Genomic DNA, 17,653 nt, shown 5'->3' on the forward strand with positions numbered 1-17,653 from the left:
TATTTAATTATAGAACTTTTGAAACTAATGTTTACTTATTATATAACTATTTGACTTAACAAAAAAGACCCATGTTAAACGAAAAAAATCAAATTATTTAACAAAAAAATTAATTTGAAATTAATGTCATTGTATTTTTAACCATTTTAGTCCATGGATCCTTAATTAGTTTAGCCCATTGAAATTAATGTTGCCTATGAATCTTTAACCATTTTAGCCCATAGATCACAGCCCAAGTCAACCTAAGTCAACCCATTGATCTCACCCTCAAAAACCGACCGAATTGACCGAAACTGAGCATCTAAAAAATCGACCGAAATCGATATTGCATCATATGCGGTTCGATCGGTTATAGTAAAAAAATTTTTAATCAGTTTTTGGTCAAAATCGAACCAAAATCGACAAAATTGACCATTGCACACCCCTAATGTGAATGTTACGTAGCATTATCACATTAGCATATTAAAGTAATATAATATTACCACGTCAATATTTCTAATCCACTTCATATGCCACCTTAGTAAGTGATGTTATGTCAACGTCACGTCAATAATAATATCAGTTTTATGAAAAGTAATTTCGAAAAACAAATTAAAAGGATTCAATTGAAAAAAATTTTAAAATTAAAAAATTAAATTATTACGATTTTAAATAAATAGATTAAAATGAAAAAAATAAATGAATACAACGGGCTGTTGAGGTATTTGGGTTTTTCTTTAACAGTCCATCAAGAGTAAATAGAAAGCCATTTAAATATTTTGTTTAAATACAAATGATCTAAAGTAAGGAAACTACATTGAAAACAGTAAATAGTTAAAACAAGATTCAAAAACGGGGGAGAGAAAAGGAGTTGAAAAGGAAAATCATTTTCAAACGCGAAAGAAAAGAGAGAGAGAGAGAGAGAGAAACAGTCCCTTCGAAATTGTACCTTTCCTTTCCTCTCTTTTTCAAATCTCCGATTGCTGCAATTTGCAGAGATCTACAGATTAAGAGATCTTGATTTCGATTGGATCTGTCGATCTGCCTCCTCTCTACATCGATTGATTTCGATAGGTAAAATTTTTGGATCTTAGGTTGAAGTAATGGAGGCGATCGAGGAGTTGTCACAGCTGTCAGACTCGATGAGGCAAGCAGCGGCGTTGCTTGCCGACGAAGATGTTGACGAAAACTCAAGTTCAAGTTCCAGTTCTAGGAGGTCTTCTACCTTCCTCAACGTTGTTGCTCTCGGCAATGTTGTAAGTTCAATTTTAAGTAATTTTTTTTCTATGCTGCCGCCACTTCAGTTTGGATAACTTTTCGATTCATCTATTTCAACTTCATTCACTGCTTACGGTAAATTGGTTGTCCGTATTTCTCTATTTACTGTGTAGATTGGATTGAGTTTTTATTTGTATGTGTGTTTATTTTGTTGGACTGAATTGATTTTGAGCTTATTTGTTGATGCTGACAGAGCAGATCCTTGAATCTGGGGTTTTTGTGGGTTTTTATTTGTATGTGTTTGGATTTTTTGCTGATTATAATTACTAAGGTTGTTGGGGAATCTGCAGATTAGAGAGTAAACCCTTCACTGATTTATCCTTTTCTCATAATTCAAAAAGGTTTTGAGGAAGAAAGAACCATCATTGCTTTATTAAAGAAACTTGGATGTCATAGTTGTTCTTATTTGGAATTCATTTGGAGAGTAATGATTCTGCTAACAAAGCCATCGAGTACTCTTGGAATTTGAATTATCATTTTTCTCATTCTAAACATTTTGCTACTAATTCACAGCGTATTAGGCCTTTTAATGTGACATTGCGGTGTTATCACTGCCCTGTTGATTTGTTTTCATATTCATATGTTGTTCTCTTCCGACTCATCTGTTTTTTCTGTGGAAAAATCGTTTAGGGGGCTGGGAAATCTGCAGTTTTAAACAGTTTAATTGGACATCCTATCCTGGTAAGTTGGCTTGCACAAGATTTTGTTTTTCTTTTCCTTGCATATCCCTTTTGTTGCTGGTTGAACTGAGCAAAAGCTCTTATTTTGTTCCTAATCTTTTCATTTCTTTCTTATCCAGCCAACTGGTGAAAACGGTGCTACGAGGTCTCCTATTAGCATTGAGTTACAGAAGGATGGTGCTTTAAGCAGCAAATCAATTATTCTGCAAATCGACAACAAATCTCAACAAGTTTCTGCCAGTTAGTATCTATGTTTTAGAGGCTCATAGCCTTACAATTACATACATGCACAGACTCATAAGTATTTTTCCGTTGCTTCTTGTAATATGATCATGATTCAATATCAGAAACATCCTCTGAGGTCTCTCATGATGTCACTAACCTGCCCTGGGGCTTTAGAATTGCTGCTGAAGGGGTTAAATTCCGAAGAAAAGTCATCTTGGAAGGGTTTGTTGATGAGTGAGATGCATTAGGAGATTTTTCTGATAAGCACCCCAATATAAAACCAATTGGAAATAGGTAACGAGGCTAGAACATGAATCTATAGCCACAGTAAACGTTAAGCCTAGCTGATGTACAATCACACTACTTAACTGTTTGATGTTTCAGCAGGATGGATGGTGCATAGTTCATTTGCTTCAAACCTTTACTTGTGGTATTGCCTGACGTTTGTTGTTGTTCTATAGGTGCATTGCGGCATTCTTTACAAGATAGGTTAAGTAAGGGTTCCTCAGGAAAGAATCGAGATGAGATTTATCTTAAGCTGCGAACAAGTACAGGTTGGTTAGAAACAGTTTTTAAATTTTAACTATTCTTATGCAGTAAGATGAGTTTCAAAAGTTTGTCTTGTTTATAGTTTGAGCATTTAGATTTTAAAGATTGCTCACAATTTTTATGCTGGTATCATGAAATTGTCTTTTAATACATGGGAAATATTATAGGAAGTTCAGGAGCATGAGTGTACAAGTATTCATGATGAATTGCTCAGATGGAAATATTTATAATGTCTATAGATAACAATGCTCTTCATGCATGAGAGATACTTTTGAAATGTGAAAATTTTTCACAAATTGAGGTAGATTTTATTTATAAGTAAAAAAACTCTCTTCTGAATTATTATGAGTGTCAGAAGCCTTGCAAAATGCCTGAAAGTCTTAAAGACAAGACTGTTTGAGTTTAGCTCTCTTAAGTGGAAGAAGCTTTGGCTAAGAAGTAAGTTTATGATAGAGATGCAGAATTGTGAGCTGCAATGGATGTTAACTCTGTGAAGCTTGCGTTCTCTGCCATTAGAAAGCTGTTGAATGGCAACTTGACTGAAGTTCATGCTCTTTCTGTGATTTCCATTTAGTTGGTTCATTTGATTCCATGCTACCTGTGCATATGCCAGATTACTTTTATTATTTGCTTCAATGCCTTACTTTTAATATGACATGAATTTTTTAACTCAGCGCCTCCCCTGAAGTTAATTGACTTGCCTGGACTGGACCAGCGGATTATGGACGACTCGATGGTAAGTGTTGGTTAATGGTTAAGACCTCTATTTCATTTAAAGGTTCACATAGCTTGGTGTTTATGGTCATTTTAGTTTTCGTGGATACTGGTCTTTGTTCTTGAGGTAGGTGTTCTTTTATTCTCAGTTTATTATAGGTATTTGATGTGAGTTACTGCAGTATGGTAAATAAAACAGTATATAGTAATTATTTCTGTGATGGCCTTTGCTTAGGTTAGTGACTATGCTGAGCGCAATGATGCCATCTTATTAGTTATTGTTCCTGCGGCCCAAGCACCTGAAATTGCTTCATCGCGGGCCCTCCGCCTTGCCAAAGAGTATGATGCAGAAGGTAAAGGAGCGTTGTCCTTGTAGTTTTTATTTATTTCTTTTGTCGAGGATAAAAGCTGAATTAGTTCGTAGAGTGAACAATTTTTCCTCTCTTCTTCTCCTTTATTTGTGTTCCCTCTGCCACTTTTCCCCCTCTTTCTGGTTATTGATCAAATAGCAATCTTATCATGTCAAATAGGTACCAGAACCATTGGCGTTATTAGTAAAATAGATCAAGCTGCCTCGGAGCAAAAAGCACTTGCTGCTGTTCAAGCTCTCCTGTTAAATCAGGGACCGCCGAAAACAGCTGATATCCCATGGGTTGCTTTAATTGGTCAATCAGTTTCAATAGCTTCTGCACAGTCTGGATCTGAAAACTCTTTGGAAACAGCATGGAAGGCAGAGACTGAAAGCCTCAAATCCATACTTACTGGAGCTCCTCAGAGCAAGCTAGGCAGAATAGCTTTGGTCGATGCTCTTGCACAGCAGATTCGCAAGCGCATGAAAGTCCGGCTACCAAACCTCCTCTCTGGGTAAACATTCTCTGCTTGCTTTATCTTGTTTTTGATTTCTTGCATCTGTATGAATTTTTATGCCATAGAAATGCTGTAAATGCATGTTTTTCTGTCTTGTTTGGTTTTCACTTCCCTCAAACAAGCATGTATCAAGAACTTGGTCAATAATTCTTTATGCTAATTTATTGGTCAAATCATCCTTTCTCAAGTTGATTTGTTCCTGCAAATTACCTCTACATTTGACATGTATGGTATATTTTGAAGGTTACTTATAACCAAAGTTATAAATGTTAGTCTCAACAAACATATTTAGACCCTAAGATTGTAGATTTGTTGTAGGGTATACGGATGGATGAAGAAAAACAACATTCAACTTAAATAAGGATGGAATATACTAAAATTTGAAATATTTCAGCATAATCTCCATCAAAATATTATTAGACAAACATACTAAGGTAAAAATACTTGAGCTGTTAGGTACATAAGTAATACTATTTGATATTACACACACACACACACACACACACAAAATACTCTGTATTACAAAGTTACAGTTATATTTTATATCCCCTCACTAGACTTGTATTTGAATATTTTACAAAGTTGAGCATCATTTGCTAGTCATGTATTAAAATATATTATTCCATATTTTAGTTTTTGTTGATATTTTTACAATATATCATTAAGTGATGAATATCACACTAAATTGCCAACATTGCTGACATATAATGGATCTTTAAGTTACTTAATATGTCTGTAAAAATATTCAATATTTGGAATATCTTCCATAAATTGCAAAATAGATGTGAAAGATGGATTTTATATGGCATGACCCAAACTCCTGTCAAGTAACATAATGAATCTATGTACCATGATGCTAAGAATGCCATAAATAAAATTGACGATTCCTCGAAGAGGACAACTTAGAGCAGATGCATATCAGTATTTACTCTTCCAAGGAAGTGTTTTTCATCCTAGTTACTCTACTTTCTTACCCCTTATTGCTTTGTGTCAATACAGGTTGCAGGGGAAGTCCCACATTGTTCAGGATGAGTTGGTAAGGCTTGGTGAGCAGATGGTCCAGACTGCTGAGGGTACAAGGGCTATCGCGTTGGAGCTTTGTCGTGAGTTTGAAGATAAGTTTCTCCAACACATTACAACTGGTGAGGTGAGTGATTTTTTATGACATTGGCTCTTGTGGGTGTAAATTTCTCAAGTACTAGATTTCTTTTCTTTTCTTTTCAATCTCGCTTTCTTGCTCTCTCTTCTCACCTGTTTCTGTTTCTGTTGTTGTGATTACTCTAATTTGTTCTCACATTCCAAGATACAATACTTACTGACCCTATGTGTCAAAGAATAAATAACTGTAATAGAAACGATGGCATGGTATGGGCTCTGTTACTGTGGAGTAGTATTTCCTCTGTTGGAAGTGTGGAGAGCTTCTTTAAAGCTCTTTCTAAAGAAATATTAAGGATCCCAATATTGAATGAGTACTTCTAATGCCTGGTCACTATGGTGGAGCCCAACCCTAATAGTGGAAGAATTAGCCCCCTCTGTTATTAGATGAGCCAAGAAGCTCCCTAAGTTAATTGAGAAGTGTGAACACCAGTGTTGAAAGATTATTTGAAGTCTGGCAAGCAATTGTTGAGATAGCTTCCATACCTTTTCTACTTTTTCCTTGACGGAGTCATGAGTCTATGGAATGGAGGATGGTTGACTGGTTGCTAATCCATTTATAATTTATAGCCTTAAAAATTCTGAGAAAGATTTCCAAAGCAGCTGGTGGATGATGAGCTTCCCAGAGCAAGGACGTGTTGTAGCAGCTTCGCTAATATCCAGGAAAAATGTTATGTATTAGTGATTTAGAAACTCTTACTTCCTTTATCATTTGTCCTGCCATGCTCCTTTATCATCATTGATTGTGGGGCAAGTAGATTTTTCTTCTGGTTGCTAATATGTAATTAATTGACATGTCCGTTGAAAGCAGCATTTTTGAAGCTAGTCAGCCCTTGCTTGCTTTTCTCCAATTCTTTTGTTTGTGCATCCAACAAATCCCATGAAGTTTCTTGTTTTAAAAAGCCAACTGCAGTAAGGATCTTTTATTGCAGGGTACTGGCTGGAAAATTGTTGCAAGTTTTGAAGGGAGTTTTCCCAATAGGATCAAGCAGCTTCCAATAGACAGACATTTTGATATCAATAATGTTAAACGGGTATGTTTCATCCTGGTGTTTCTGGCAATTCTTTAGTTATTCAGTATCGTCTGTCGCTTTCTCGATTTTGCATGTTCTCTAACTTTCTATGCTTATTTTGCCAGATTGTGCTAGAAGCTGATGGTTACCAGCCATATCTGATATCCCCTGAAAAGGGTTTGAGATCTCTAATAAAAGGGGTCCTAGAGCTGGCCAAAGAACCAGCACGACTTTGTGTTGAAGAGGTAAGTCTAGCATTAGTGTTTTTCCTTTTACCATCTATTTTGCCTTGAATCAAAGTTTAGGCTGTTTTGAATGCTTTACGTATTATAAAAAGGCTTGTACCTCTCTTCCCTTCTCATGAATGATGTTAAATGTTAATTTTTACATTTTGGAGGAAGCTTAGAATCTTTTGATGGTGTCAGAGTCATTTTGTACTCTTCTAAACAATAAAATGTTTAATGTTGGAGGCATGAGTGTGCAATACAGTGTGCTCTTCAGTTCTAGAATCGCTCTACTGTTTCTTGAACATTGACTTTTCTTCATTATTAATGCTATTTGACTATTTCCGACCTGAAGAAGAAGTATTATTAATTATTTTAATTGAATGAATATACCTTCAAGAGTTGCCCTTGTAAGTCATTTATTAGTAGACTTATACGTTACCTTCTGACATGTGATTTTCTATATCGATAACTGTGTGGGTTTTGTCATGTATAAACAGGTACACCGTGTCCTTATAGATATAGTTTCTGCAGCTGCAAATGGTACACCTGGTTTGGGAAGGTACCCTCCATTTAAGAGAGAGGTATTATATCTTAAAATTGTGTGCTTTTCTGTTATATCTTTTTCATCATAGCATCTTTTTATAATTTCAACTGTCCTATGTTTTGAAACTTTTCACCCCTTTTCCTCTTTGTAAGGCTTAACCATCTTTTTACTTTTTTGTAGGTTGTGGCCATTGCAAGTGCTGCACTGGATGGGTTTAAGAATGAAGCAAAAAAAATGGTGGTTGCACTTGTTGATATGGAGCGAGCTTTTGTGCCCCCTCAGCACTTCATTCGTTTGGTGCAAAGGAGGTACCAAACATGTTTAACATGTCTATATTTCGGCCTCATTTGTTAGATTTTTTAGAGCTTTATTAAATTAAAGAGTATCTGTGATGTAGGACAGCCATGTCTCTCTTACACACCCATACATACCCACACGCACGGAAACACGTGCAGTCATCCCTATTATATGGTTTGAGTGTGTTTCACCTCCTTTCTTATGCTGAAGGCTAGAAAGACAAATAATACTTGCTGTATATATTTGTAATTTCATCTTCCCCTTATTTCCTTTTCTTTTCTACTCTCCACTTATGTTTAGCATCTAACAGATTAATTCTATTAAGAACAGAATTTGCTAACTTGATTCTGACATTTTAATCTGACAATAGAAATATAGTTACACCCTTCCCATTTTGATTGAGAAAAGCAAAGAAATGGTAGAGACAAGTGGTTTTCTTTGCAATAATATATTTCAAAGCACCATAGTTGGAAACTGATTTTCTTACTTAAACACTTTCAAGCATTTACCACCAGCATTTTTATATGGTGTCAATTCTTTTTTTATATACTTCAGGATGGAAAGACAGCGCCGAGAGGAGGAGCTGAAGAACCGATCCTCAAAGAAAGGACATGAAGCAGAGCAGGCGATACTGAATAGGGTAGGTTCTTTTCTTGGATGCAAATTTTTCTTGGAGATTAGAGTAGATGGACATTGTCCAGTTATGTTGCTCTGACTTCTTATTTTTTCTATAGTAGCCATGCCCAATACATATATGAAGGACATGTGTATGGAGTTTTCAACCCTCCCAAAATATAAGTGAAAACTTAGAAACAATTGAACATGCCTTATATGACACTCACTCCTGAGTCCTAGCCAATAGTTGTCCATATGCCTTATACTTCACTGTCATGCATTCAATTGTTCATGTTATACTGGACTTTTATTCTTTGTTTAATATTTTTCCTATATTTTCTTTTTGTAGGCAACTAGTCCTCAACCGGGTGGCCAGCAAACTGGTGGAAGCTTGAAGACAATGAAGGATAAATCTGGTCAGGCTGAGAAAGAAGTGCAGGAGGGATCTGCTTTGAAGACTGCAGGTGCTGAGAGAGAAATAACCGCAGGTTTGTGTTAGGCACATTATGTTACTTGATTATAACTTAACACACAAGTTCTTGGTTGTACTGTTTTTAAACATTTTTTCCATGCAGTGCTCTTGTACTGTGGTCATTTATAGAAAATTTGGAGGCAATGTCCTGTTGCCACTAGAAACGTAAAACATGTTTAGCTTCTGGAGGATTTACATGCTAGATGTAACATTTTGATTTTGTTTGAGGTTGAAATGCACAATGTGGAATGGTGTTTTAATTTTATTTATGCAGAATACTCCCACTCCCCAACAACCTATGTCATTCCCTCTGTCTTTTTCTTTCTCTTTGGTTATATGTAAAAGCTAATGTAACTTTTTTACTGTTTGAAGTATAGGCTTCTGAATACAGTAATTTTGCAATAGAACCTCTGTAATGATTATGGCTTTCAGTTACCTTCATTACTTACAATTGAAGCAGTTTATTTATTGTATGTTATCGACTTCATCATCATTAGGATTTCAAAAATTCCTTACATCGTTCTATTTTTTTGGTACAAAGTGTGTTCCCTAGTCATTTATGGATAATCACCTTATTAATTTCTCCACCCTTCTTGCTACCTTTTTGTAATTTGTTATATGTGGAGGTCTCTTCAATTTTATATAATTTCTCTTGTAATAATGTCTTTGACATTTGTCATCTGCAGGGTTTTTACTAAAGAAAAGTGCAAAAACTAATGGATGGAGTAGGCGATGGTTTGTTTTGAATGAGAAGACTGGAAAGGTGAGACGATTTTCCCCAGTTTGATAACAGACCCAGGTTTATATTGCAAATTTGGATGGCACTGTGCCATCCTTAGTGCGACAAGCCGTAATAATAGTTTTATTGTAATTTTAGATGTTCATGTGATATTTACTCACTAGAGCATGGTATCAAAACATGCTGGATGCTTACAGCCTATGACATATGAGCACACCTCACCCCTAGTGTATTGGTATTGTGTCTGTTTCTGACATGGACACATCACTGACATGTCGGATACGTATCTGGCACAGATGGATACAACAAACAAATCAAAAGAATAATATATTTTTTTTGGACATGGCTGGACATGGGGATCAACACCAGAAATTTAAGTAATACGTATGACCGTGTTTGTATTATGTCATACCCATTTCCCATGTCCATGTGTGTGCTTCCTAGCTTTTAGTTGTACCCTTGCCCTATGATTTAGAAAATGGTTCATGTTATTGAAGCCTTATGTGGTTGTCATCTGTACTTCTAGGAATTGTGTGAAGATGATATCAAAGATACCTTTGCTTCTATAATAATTTATAGTAGAATTGATCCTTTGCTTCTATACTTATTTGTAGTGGAATGGATTCTGACTTTGTGCTTTATTTCACAGCTTGGTTACACCAAAAAGCAAGAGGAAAAACATTTTCGAGGTGTCATCATATTAGAGGTATGAGAGTTATTTTTTCTTCACCTTTTAGTTGTGAGGTCACTAATGTTGTTGTAACTTTTGTTGTGAAGTATTTATTAAGTTTTATTGACCATTTTAAATTATGAGCATATATAAGTAGTTGTTTTTTTCTTGGTGTATGTGTTATTATTACATATTTTAGATTATAACTTTTAAGTTTGAAGTATAAATATGTGGTCTTTTTTTCTTTTTAATTTTTTAGTGGTTAATAATAACAAAATTGTGGAAATTGATGCAAGGTTTGTTTGGTTTGGCTGGAGCTTCTGTAAGAAGTGCTGTTCAACCAGCGCGGTTTTGAAAGTGCTGTAAAGATAAGTTAAGATAGCATTTGGCCCAGTTAATGTAGAAGTGCTATAGGATGTAAAGAACTATTTGATAATATTTTTTATTTTTAATGAATAAAAAATAAAAGATTCAACTTTATTAGACCAATTCATAATTTTGAAAATAAAAGAAATTAGTAAAATGAAATATTTTTTATTAATTAAAAATAAAAAGTAAATGAAATCAAGGAAAAAATTAAACCAAATGAAAAAGATAAATGTAAAAAAAAATACTCTCATAATTTTATGAATTATTGAAGGGTAAAATGAGAATATGAAAAAAATCTCATTAAATATTTATTACTATGCATTAGCACCTTTTTTGAAGAAGTTTTGATCTGTAACTTAATCTAAAAGCCTGTAAAAGGGCTTCCCACATAAGTTAAAAATGTTAAAATTTTGAGTGCCAAACACCCTGCCTTCTTGTTGCAGTAGAAAAACTTTTCCGTAAGCTAGGCCAAACACCCACATAAGGTTGGTTTTTTTTTTTTGAATGTCAAAGTAATATTTCATTGCATAAGGGACATAAAGTGAAACTAGAAGTAACATAAGTTATAGAACTTTACTCTTGTTAGTATTCATATCTAACTCAATTACTAATTAAACATTAAATCTATTTATGTATCAATAAATAAAATTGTAAAGGATAATTAAGGATAATAGAACTCAATGTCTTGGTTTTTTTTTTTGGAAAAGTAGAACTCTATGTCTTTATACATCTAAAAAATGTTTTACACGTATTCATGCTTTTGTATATTATGGATATGGATTATAGATATCTTATTCTGTTAACATCTTGTATTCGTATGGGATGTATTAAATGTTCAAGGAGGTGAAGGGTGGGGGGAGGGTAGGTAAACTATTTTGGCATATGCGTATGAATAAATCATCTTCAGAAAAAGGAGCGGTTGTTTAACTTGATCATGAGGATTTTTCAATGTTTTTCTCTGCAAGCTTGATCCCACTAATCATTTTACTGTCTGCTGCAGGTCTTTAATGGACCTTGCTCTGCGCTTGTGCTTGTGGCTACCTTTTTTTTTTTTTATCTTTCCTCATTCAAATTTAGGCTTTCAACAATTACCGTTTGCTGTGATCTCCTCTTTTCCCTTTCCTAAAACAATGCACAAGGATGGAAACAATATTATTCCATTGTAAATGAGAAGTGCTGAGATTCTATTTAGCTTCTTCTGTATATTTTAGAATCAAACGTGAATACGATTTTATTCCTTGAAAATTAACTGGAGTTATGGCTTGTTGGAAGAGTTATACTTCTATGAAGATTTCCAAATATATTCTTTTTGAGATGCAGCTGTGCTTTGAAGCATTCTGAATAGCTTCTAACTTATGTCTAGGGAGATACTGATGTATTAGGATCAATTTTCTCAAGGATCTTGATGGGCTATTCTGTTCTTCGTTAATGGTTTCCAATTTTTATCTTTTCTGCCTAAGGGATCCTCGGGTTAAATGTTCTTGATGTTGTCAGTGAGAGTGTGTTAGTGTGCTTTTCTCTCCTTTCAATGACTGTCATTTTCCATTTATGAGTATTTAACCTGTCTGTAGGCTTGCCAACATGTGAATTTGCAACTTTTATTGTACTGAATCGAATAGCTTGTAATTCCCCATCTCATTTGTCTGCTATGCAGGAATGCAGCATTGAAGAGGTATCGGATGAGGAAGAGCCTGCCCCCAAAAGTGCGAAGGATAAAAAGGCTAATGGCCCAGATAAGGGACCCAGTCTTGTGTTCAAGATAACTAGCAAGGTTCCTTATAAAACTGTTCTGAAAGGTATCTTTTCCCCTTCTTTCATCCTGGTATTTAATTATTGTGTTTTTTTGCACCTCCCCATTTTGTCTTTTGTGCTTTTTTATTATCAATAAAATCATTTATCTGAACATTGTTTGCAAAACCTGTTTCTCTTGCAGCTCATAGTGCTGTTGTCTTGAAGGCTGAGAGTATGGCTGATAAGGTTGAATGGAAAAACAAATTATCCAAAGTTATTCAACCTTCTAGAGGGTCAACGAAAGGTGCATCTACTGATGGTGGTCCTGGAATGCGGCACAGTCTTTCTGATGGTTCTCTTGTAAGTTAATTGATTTTATTTCCTTTACTTTTCTTTTTTATTCCCTTGAGAAGGGTATTTCATTCTATCAGTGCAAGTAATCACTTCTTTTCTTTTCTTTGGAAGTTCTCTTTAATAATATCCTTTTGAGAATATCGTCACCTTCTTTTAATGCATTTCAGCAGCATAACAAATGTTTACTTTTCGATGGCTTTATTTGACTTTGTGATTATTTATTTCTCAACTATTTTGTCTGTGCTTGTGTTCCCTTCTTCATGCTCATGAAAAATGCTCTACAAAATGTTAATTGTTAACTTACGTGACCTTTCATCCTTCATTATCAACACTCCTCACCATCTTTCCATTTTTCTTTTGAAAATTCTACCTTAAACTCTCATCCTTGGTTTTGTGCAGGATACAATGACTCGAAGACCTGTTGATCCTGAAGAAGAACTTCGATGGATGTCTCAAGAAGTTCGTGGTTATGTTGAAGCCGTATTGAATAGTTTAGCTGCCAATGTCCCCAAAGTAAGCTTAGTTCTTCATCCCATGCCTCACCTATCCTTATACGTGGGTGCCTGTAAGACACCTTAACTCTGTTTCTGTGATGGTTGAGCAGGCTGTCGTTCTTTGCCAAGTTGAGAAAGCTAAGGAAGACATGCTAAATCAGTTATATAGCTCCGTCAGGTTTAGTACCCTTCTCTATGTATATCTTTGTGTCCATAAAACTTTTCCAAGTCTGGCCTTGCAAGTAGCTTTGGAAAGGGTTGTGTTCTTCTATGGACTCTGGGTTTGCATAATCTGCCATGAATTAAAATATATCGTTTCTTATAAAGGAATCTTTGATGAATATATTATGTTTTGGACTGTGTAGTGCTCAAAGCACAGCAAGGATCGAGGAACTACTTCAAGAGGATCAGAATGTAAAGCGTAGAAGGGAGCGATACCAAAAGCAGTCCTCACTTCTTTCAAAATTAACGCGCCAACTTAGCATTCATGACAATCGAGCTGCTGCTGCTTCTGGTTGGTCTGACGGTGGTGGTGGGGCAGGTGTGTAAATGCTTATTGGAAAAGGCTGAATTTTATTATTATTTGTTAAGTGCAAAGGGTGAAAGGTTTATGCCTTATGGAATGGTCTGCATTTTTAGGATGCTGGAAAAGTCCATTTCTTTATGGATGCTAGTGGATTTAGCACTTAAAGTTTTATACTACAAGTAAAACTGGGTTATCTTACATTCTTTTATCCTTGAATTTGCTACCTCCTCCACAGATTAATCACGAGGTGCTTACTTTCTATTGAACCCTCACCAGTCAATCCCACCTTCCAACCTAAACTTTTACAGTTTTCACCTGAAGTCACCTGATTAGATAGAGACTGCCTTTGTGTTGATTGTTATCAACTTAAAAGTAGGGTTCAACTTCTTCTCATGCTTCTTTATAGTGTAATTTTAAAATAATGAGAAATGGTCATGGTCAAGATGCCTTTTTTGAACGTCAGTGGAGGAATTAAAGTCTTAAGGCTCATATAACTGCTAGTGGTAGGTTTCATATATTTGGATCATTCTCGGTGCTCTTTCAAAATTTATGACAATCTGAATACCCTAATTTTCCCTTAGTTTTCTGTTATAATATGTTTCATTTGATTTGGTGCCTTTCTGACTGTTATTCATAATTGGTTTCGACATAAACCACCTGCTATTCATAGTTGCTGTACAACAGCATGACAACACTTCACCAATCTTGTCTTTCGTCTATCCCCATTGCTGAACTTTCTTTTTCCGGATAACCTCTCCTAAATGTTTCAATTCTATACTTTTCTACTTGCGTTCTTCAACATGGATAGTACACATGATGTCTTCAATTAATGGAGAAATGCCATGGTTATTGCAAATATTTCCTGTTTGTTTAGGTTATTATTTTGGTTGTGGTAGATCAGAATTTAAAACCTTTGGTGGGGTGTGCAGGGTGAGATATTTTCTGCATCTGCCATTAGGTTGAGATGTTTGTTAGAAGAGTGAACTAAAGATACTGCCTATTTTAAATACTTGTTCCTTGCTTTTAGCTATAGCTACCTGCTGTTCTTGATTGCTTGCCACCAGCATGTCAATCTTGCTTTCTTTTTTAAACCACACATCACTCTGTTTTCTTTCTTGAATGTGTGATAATATGTATATGTAAATGGACTGCTACAAAGGAAGTTAAGATGGATAGACGTGAATTACACGTTATCATCCAGAAACATCTGGTACAGCTTAGGTTTCGAATCAGTGAGTAGGGAAAGAGCAGAGTATGTAATTATAACAAAAAGGAAACAAAAGTTGGAGTCTACAAGGCCTGTTATGGTGCTGGTTCTGCACCAAGTGTATGGTTGAGATCACACGGGAGTCACTATGTATCTCATTCTATACTAAAGGATGGTGGAAATATACATGTTTGTGATTATTGTTTGTGGCAAAGAGTTTGTCATATTCTGATGTTGATCAATATTATCTTCACATTACAAATCTCTGGGTGTTCTTGTTTGCAGAAAGCAGCCCAAGGACGAGTTCAGCTGGTGATGACTGGAGATCTGCTTTTGATGCAGCTGCTAATGGCCCTGCGGACTATAGGAGGTCTGGATCTAATGGTCACAGCCGGCATTACAATGACGCAGCACAAAACGGTGATGTGAATTCGGGATCAGGCTCCAATAGCCGTCGTACCCCAAATCGTTTGCCACCTGCACCACCACAGTCTAGTTCGTCAGGTTACAAATTTTAGTGGCCGATAGTTTTCAGTTTAAAATTCTCATTTTCCGCCGCATTTTTGGTGGGCAACATTCTATCAAAGCCCACTCTTATATTTTGAGCATTTATCTTTATCAAATGCTACCTTGGAAAGAGTCGTTAGAAGAGGGGAGAGATGGTGTATGTGTAAATAGGACTATAGTTTCTCGATGTCAGGTTCTTCGGCTTTTGCCCTTGTTGGAACTGTGGATCTACATTCTTTGGAGATCCGTCGTTATATTTTCCAGTCAATAGTTTTGGCCCCCCATTAAATTCCTTCCCTCATTTTTGTGCTCCACTGATGTATTTGATTGTCTTGACTATGAAATTGTATTCAGGCTTGGACGATAATTAAGGGGAAGGATATTTCTTTATTTCTCAATTTGATTTTATTTTAAATTTTTTCAACTGCTTTTGCTTTGTTGTGCTGGTGCTCGGGCAGGAACCACCCAGCACTCCTGAGAACAGCACTGAACCAAGCATCAGGCTGCTTCACTATTTCTTGGTTGTGTTCCATTTCTTTACTTTTATAAGTGTTTTATCTTATGCTAAACCCACAATTTTTAGTTCATGACACTAATGATTTTACCAAATGCCACTTTTATGAAACCTTAAAAAAAAAATAAACTCTTTAGAGCTATTAAAATATTTAATAATTAATTAATTATTATTAATTAAAAAATAATTTATCATTTTATACGTTCACATACTATTAGCGTGATATTTTGGTAATATTATTGTGTAGTATTTTTCATTTTTTACTTAATGTTAAGCATGTATACGTAATATTTTTTATTAATTATAATTAGTTAAGAGTGTATTTAATTGAAAATAAAAAAATTTTTTGATTGAAAATAATAAAACAAATTATTTCAATTTGAATGATATGTAATAACTTAATTAACCTGATTCATCTTAAAATCATATTTAATTTAAATTAAAATAGAAAGGAAATAAAAATTTAAATATTTATTTAAATTTTCTATAAAATTTTGTTCAATACTTTTTCAAATATTATGATATAAAAATCCCTTTCTCTGAAGTAGACTTACTTAGGAGTCAGAGAGCAACGGCATCGCGTGTTGGAACCGTCATTCAACCGATCGCAGTCATTGTTATTTGTATTACCTGAAGACCTTGTATTTTCTGAGCGTACGACCCGTCCAGAATTCCTTCGACTAATAACACGCAATCAAGAGCTATTATATTGTTATCCGCACAGATTAGTCTACGCAGTTGGATTACCGATCTTCACATATTAACCGAATCGCGCTTAGTCTTATGTTAATATTTGTTTTATATATCCAATTATGAACGGTGTTTTGGGCAACCGCACCGGTTTGATAGCCAAGACGCGATCATCAACATTCTTAGGTCGGCTCGACTCCAAGGATAATTCCGTAAACATATCGAGATCTGTTCATTAATCCAATTACCCTAACAAATTTGTATTTTTTTGAACCACAAAACGACAATATCTGTTTACCGCTGGTGCAGTTCCCGTATGTTCCCTCCGATATGTCGATACGAATATAGAAAACAACTTTGATGCCCCTTACCTCGCCGCGGCTTACATACTGGTGTATCCTCATTCTGTCTCGCAGATATGTTTTCCTTTTTCCCCTCTCACTTTTCCACTATATTCCTAACTTAACTTATTCCAAATTCATTGTTTGTTAACATCTCCTCTGACCCTGTATTAATAACTCCAAACTAACCATAATTCTACTTTAACTTCCCCCGCCCCCCATCTCTCATCCCACTACTGATTGTTTGTGTCGCAGATCTGTGAATGATTTCCCGCATTGCGCACAGTTTATGTCCGGATCCATTTGAGATGTTTTACCTCGATCGCCCCTCCCAACGCTCCCAGCCCCCACCCCCCCACCCCACGGACACCGACTTGATTCACCCGGCCCTCCACCCTCCACTCCTACCGATTCCCCAGCCCCTTCCCTGATTCCCGATTCCACCTTGCCTCCTAACCACTGTGATCCGATCTCCCCCTTGCCGGCCTGAGGCTGTCGCCCTAACCCAGTCTCCACGAGCCTTTAAATCGCATTATTTTAACCATTTTAGCCCATAGATCATAGTTCAATTTAACCCATTTTAGTCCAAGTCAACTTAAGTAAACCCATTGATCTCATCATCAAAAACCGACCGAAACTGACTTTCTAAAAAATCGATCGAAACCGACTTTTTAAAAAACCGACCGAAATCGATTTTATATCATTACGGTTCGGTCGGTTATATCTCAAAAATTTTTGGTCAGTTTTGATGAAAAACCGACCCGAAACCGACCCATGCACACCCCTAGAGATTACATGTTATAATTACAAAGATAATAGTCATAATAATAATAATTAAAAGGTAAAATAATGTCAAAATTTTGAATCTATATATATATCAAAGAGTATATTTACCA

At 35.5% G+C, this 17,653-nt stretch overlaps 1 protein-coding gene across 1 annotated transcript; it reads left to right on the forward strand.

Annotated features, from left to right (window-relative positions):
• Window positions 1–833: 833 nt before the first annotated feature.
• On the forward strand, window positions 834–15,610 carry LOC110419065 (dynamin-2A-like). Its single transcript, XM_021431941.2, has 22 exons — window positions 834–1,235; window positions 1,888–1,938; window positions 2,057–2,177; window positions 2,624–2,716; window positions 3,386–3,447; window positions 3,661–3,778; window positions 3,956–4,289; window positions 5,292–5,439; window positions 6,380–6,481; window positions 6,586–6,705; window positions 7,185–7,268; window positions 7,412–7,539; window positions 8,084–8,168; window positions 8,493–8,631; window positions 9,302–9,378; window positions 10,004–10,060; window positions 12,048–12,189; window positions 12,327–12,484; window positions 12,878–12,991; window positions 13,083–13,150; window positions 13,338–13,513; window positions 14,991–15,610. Exons 1-22 carry the CDS (start codon window positions 1,083–1,085, stop codon window positions 15,221–15,223), a joined length of 2,763 nt encoding a protein of 920 aa, XP_021287616.1. The 5' UTR covers window positions 834–1,082; the 3' UTR covers window positions 15,224–15,610.
• Window positions 15,611–17,653: the final 2,043 nt, after the last annotated feature.

Source organism: Theobroma umbraticum, unplaced genomic scaffold (genome assembly GCF_002168275.2).
Source record: "Theobroma umbraticum cultivar Fairchild unplaced genomic scaffold, ASM216827v3 scaffold_67.0, whole genome shotgun sequence".
NCBI classification, from domain to species: Eukaryota; Viridiplantae; Streptophyta; class Magnoliopsida; order Malvales; family Malvaceae; genus Theobroma; species Theobroma umbraticum.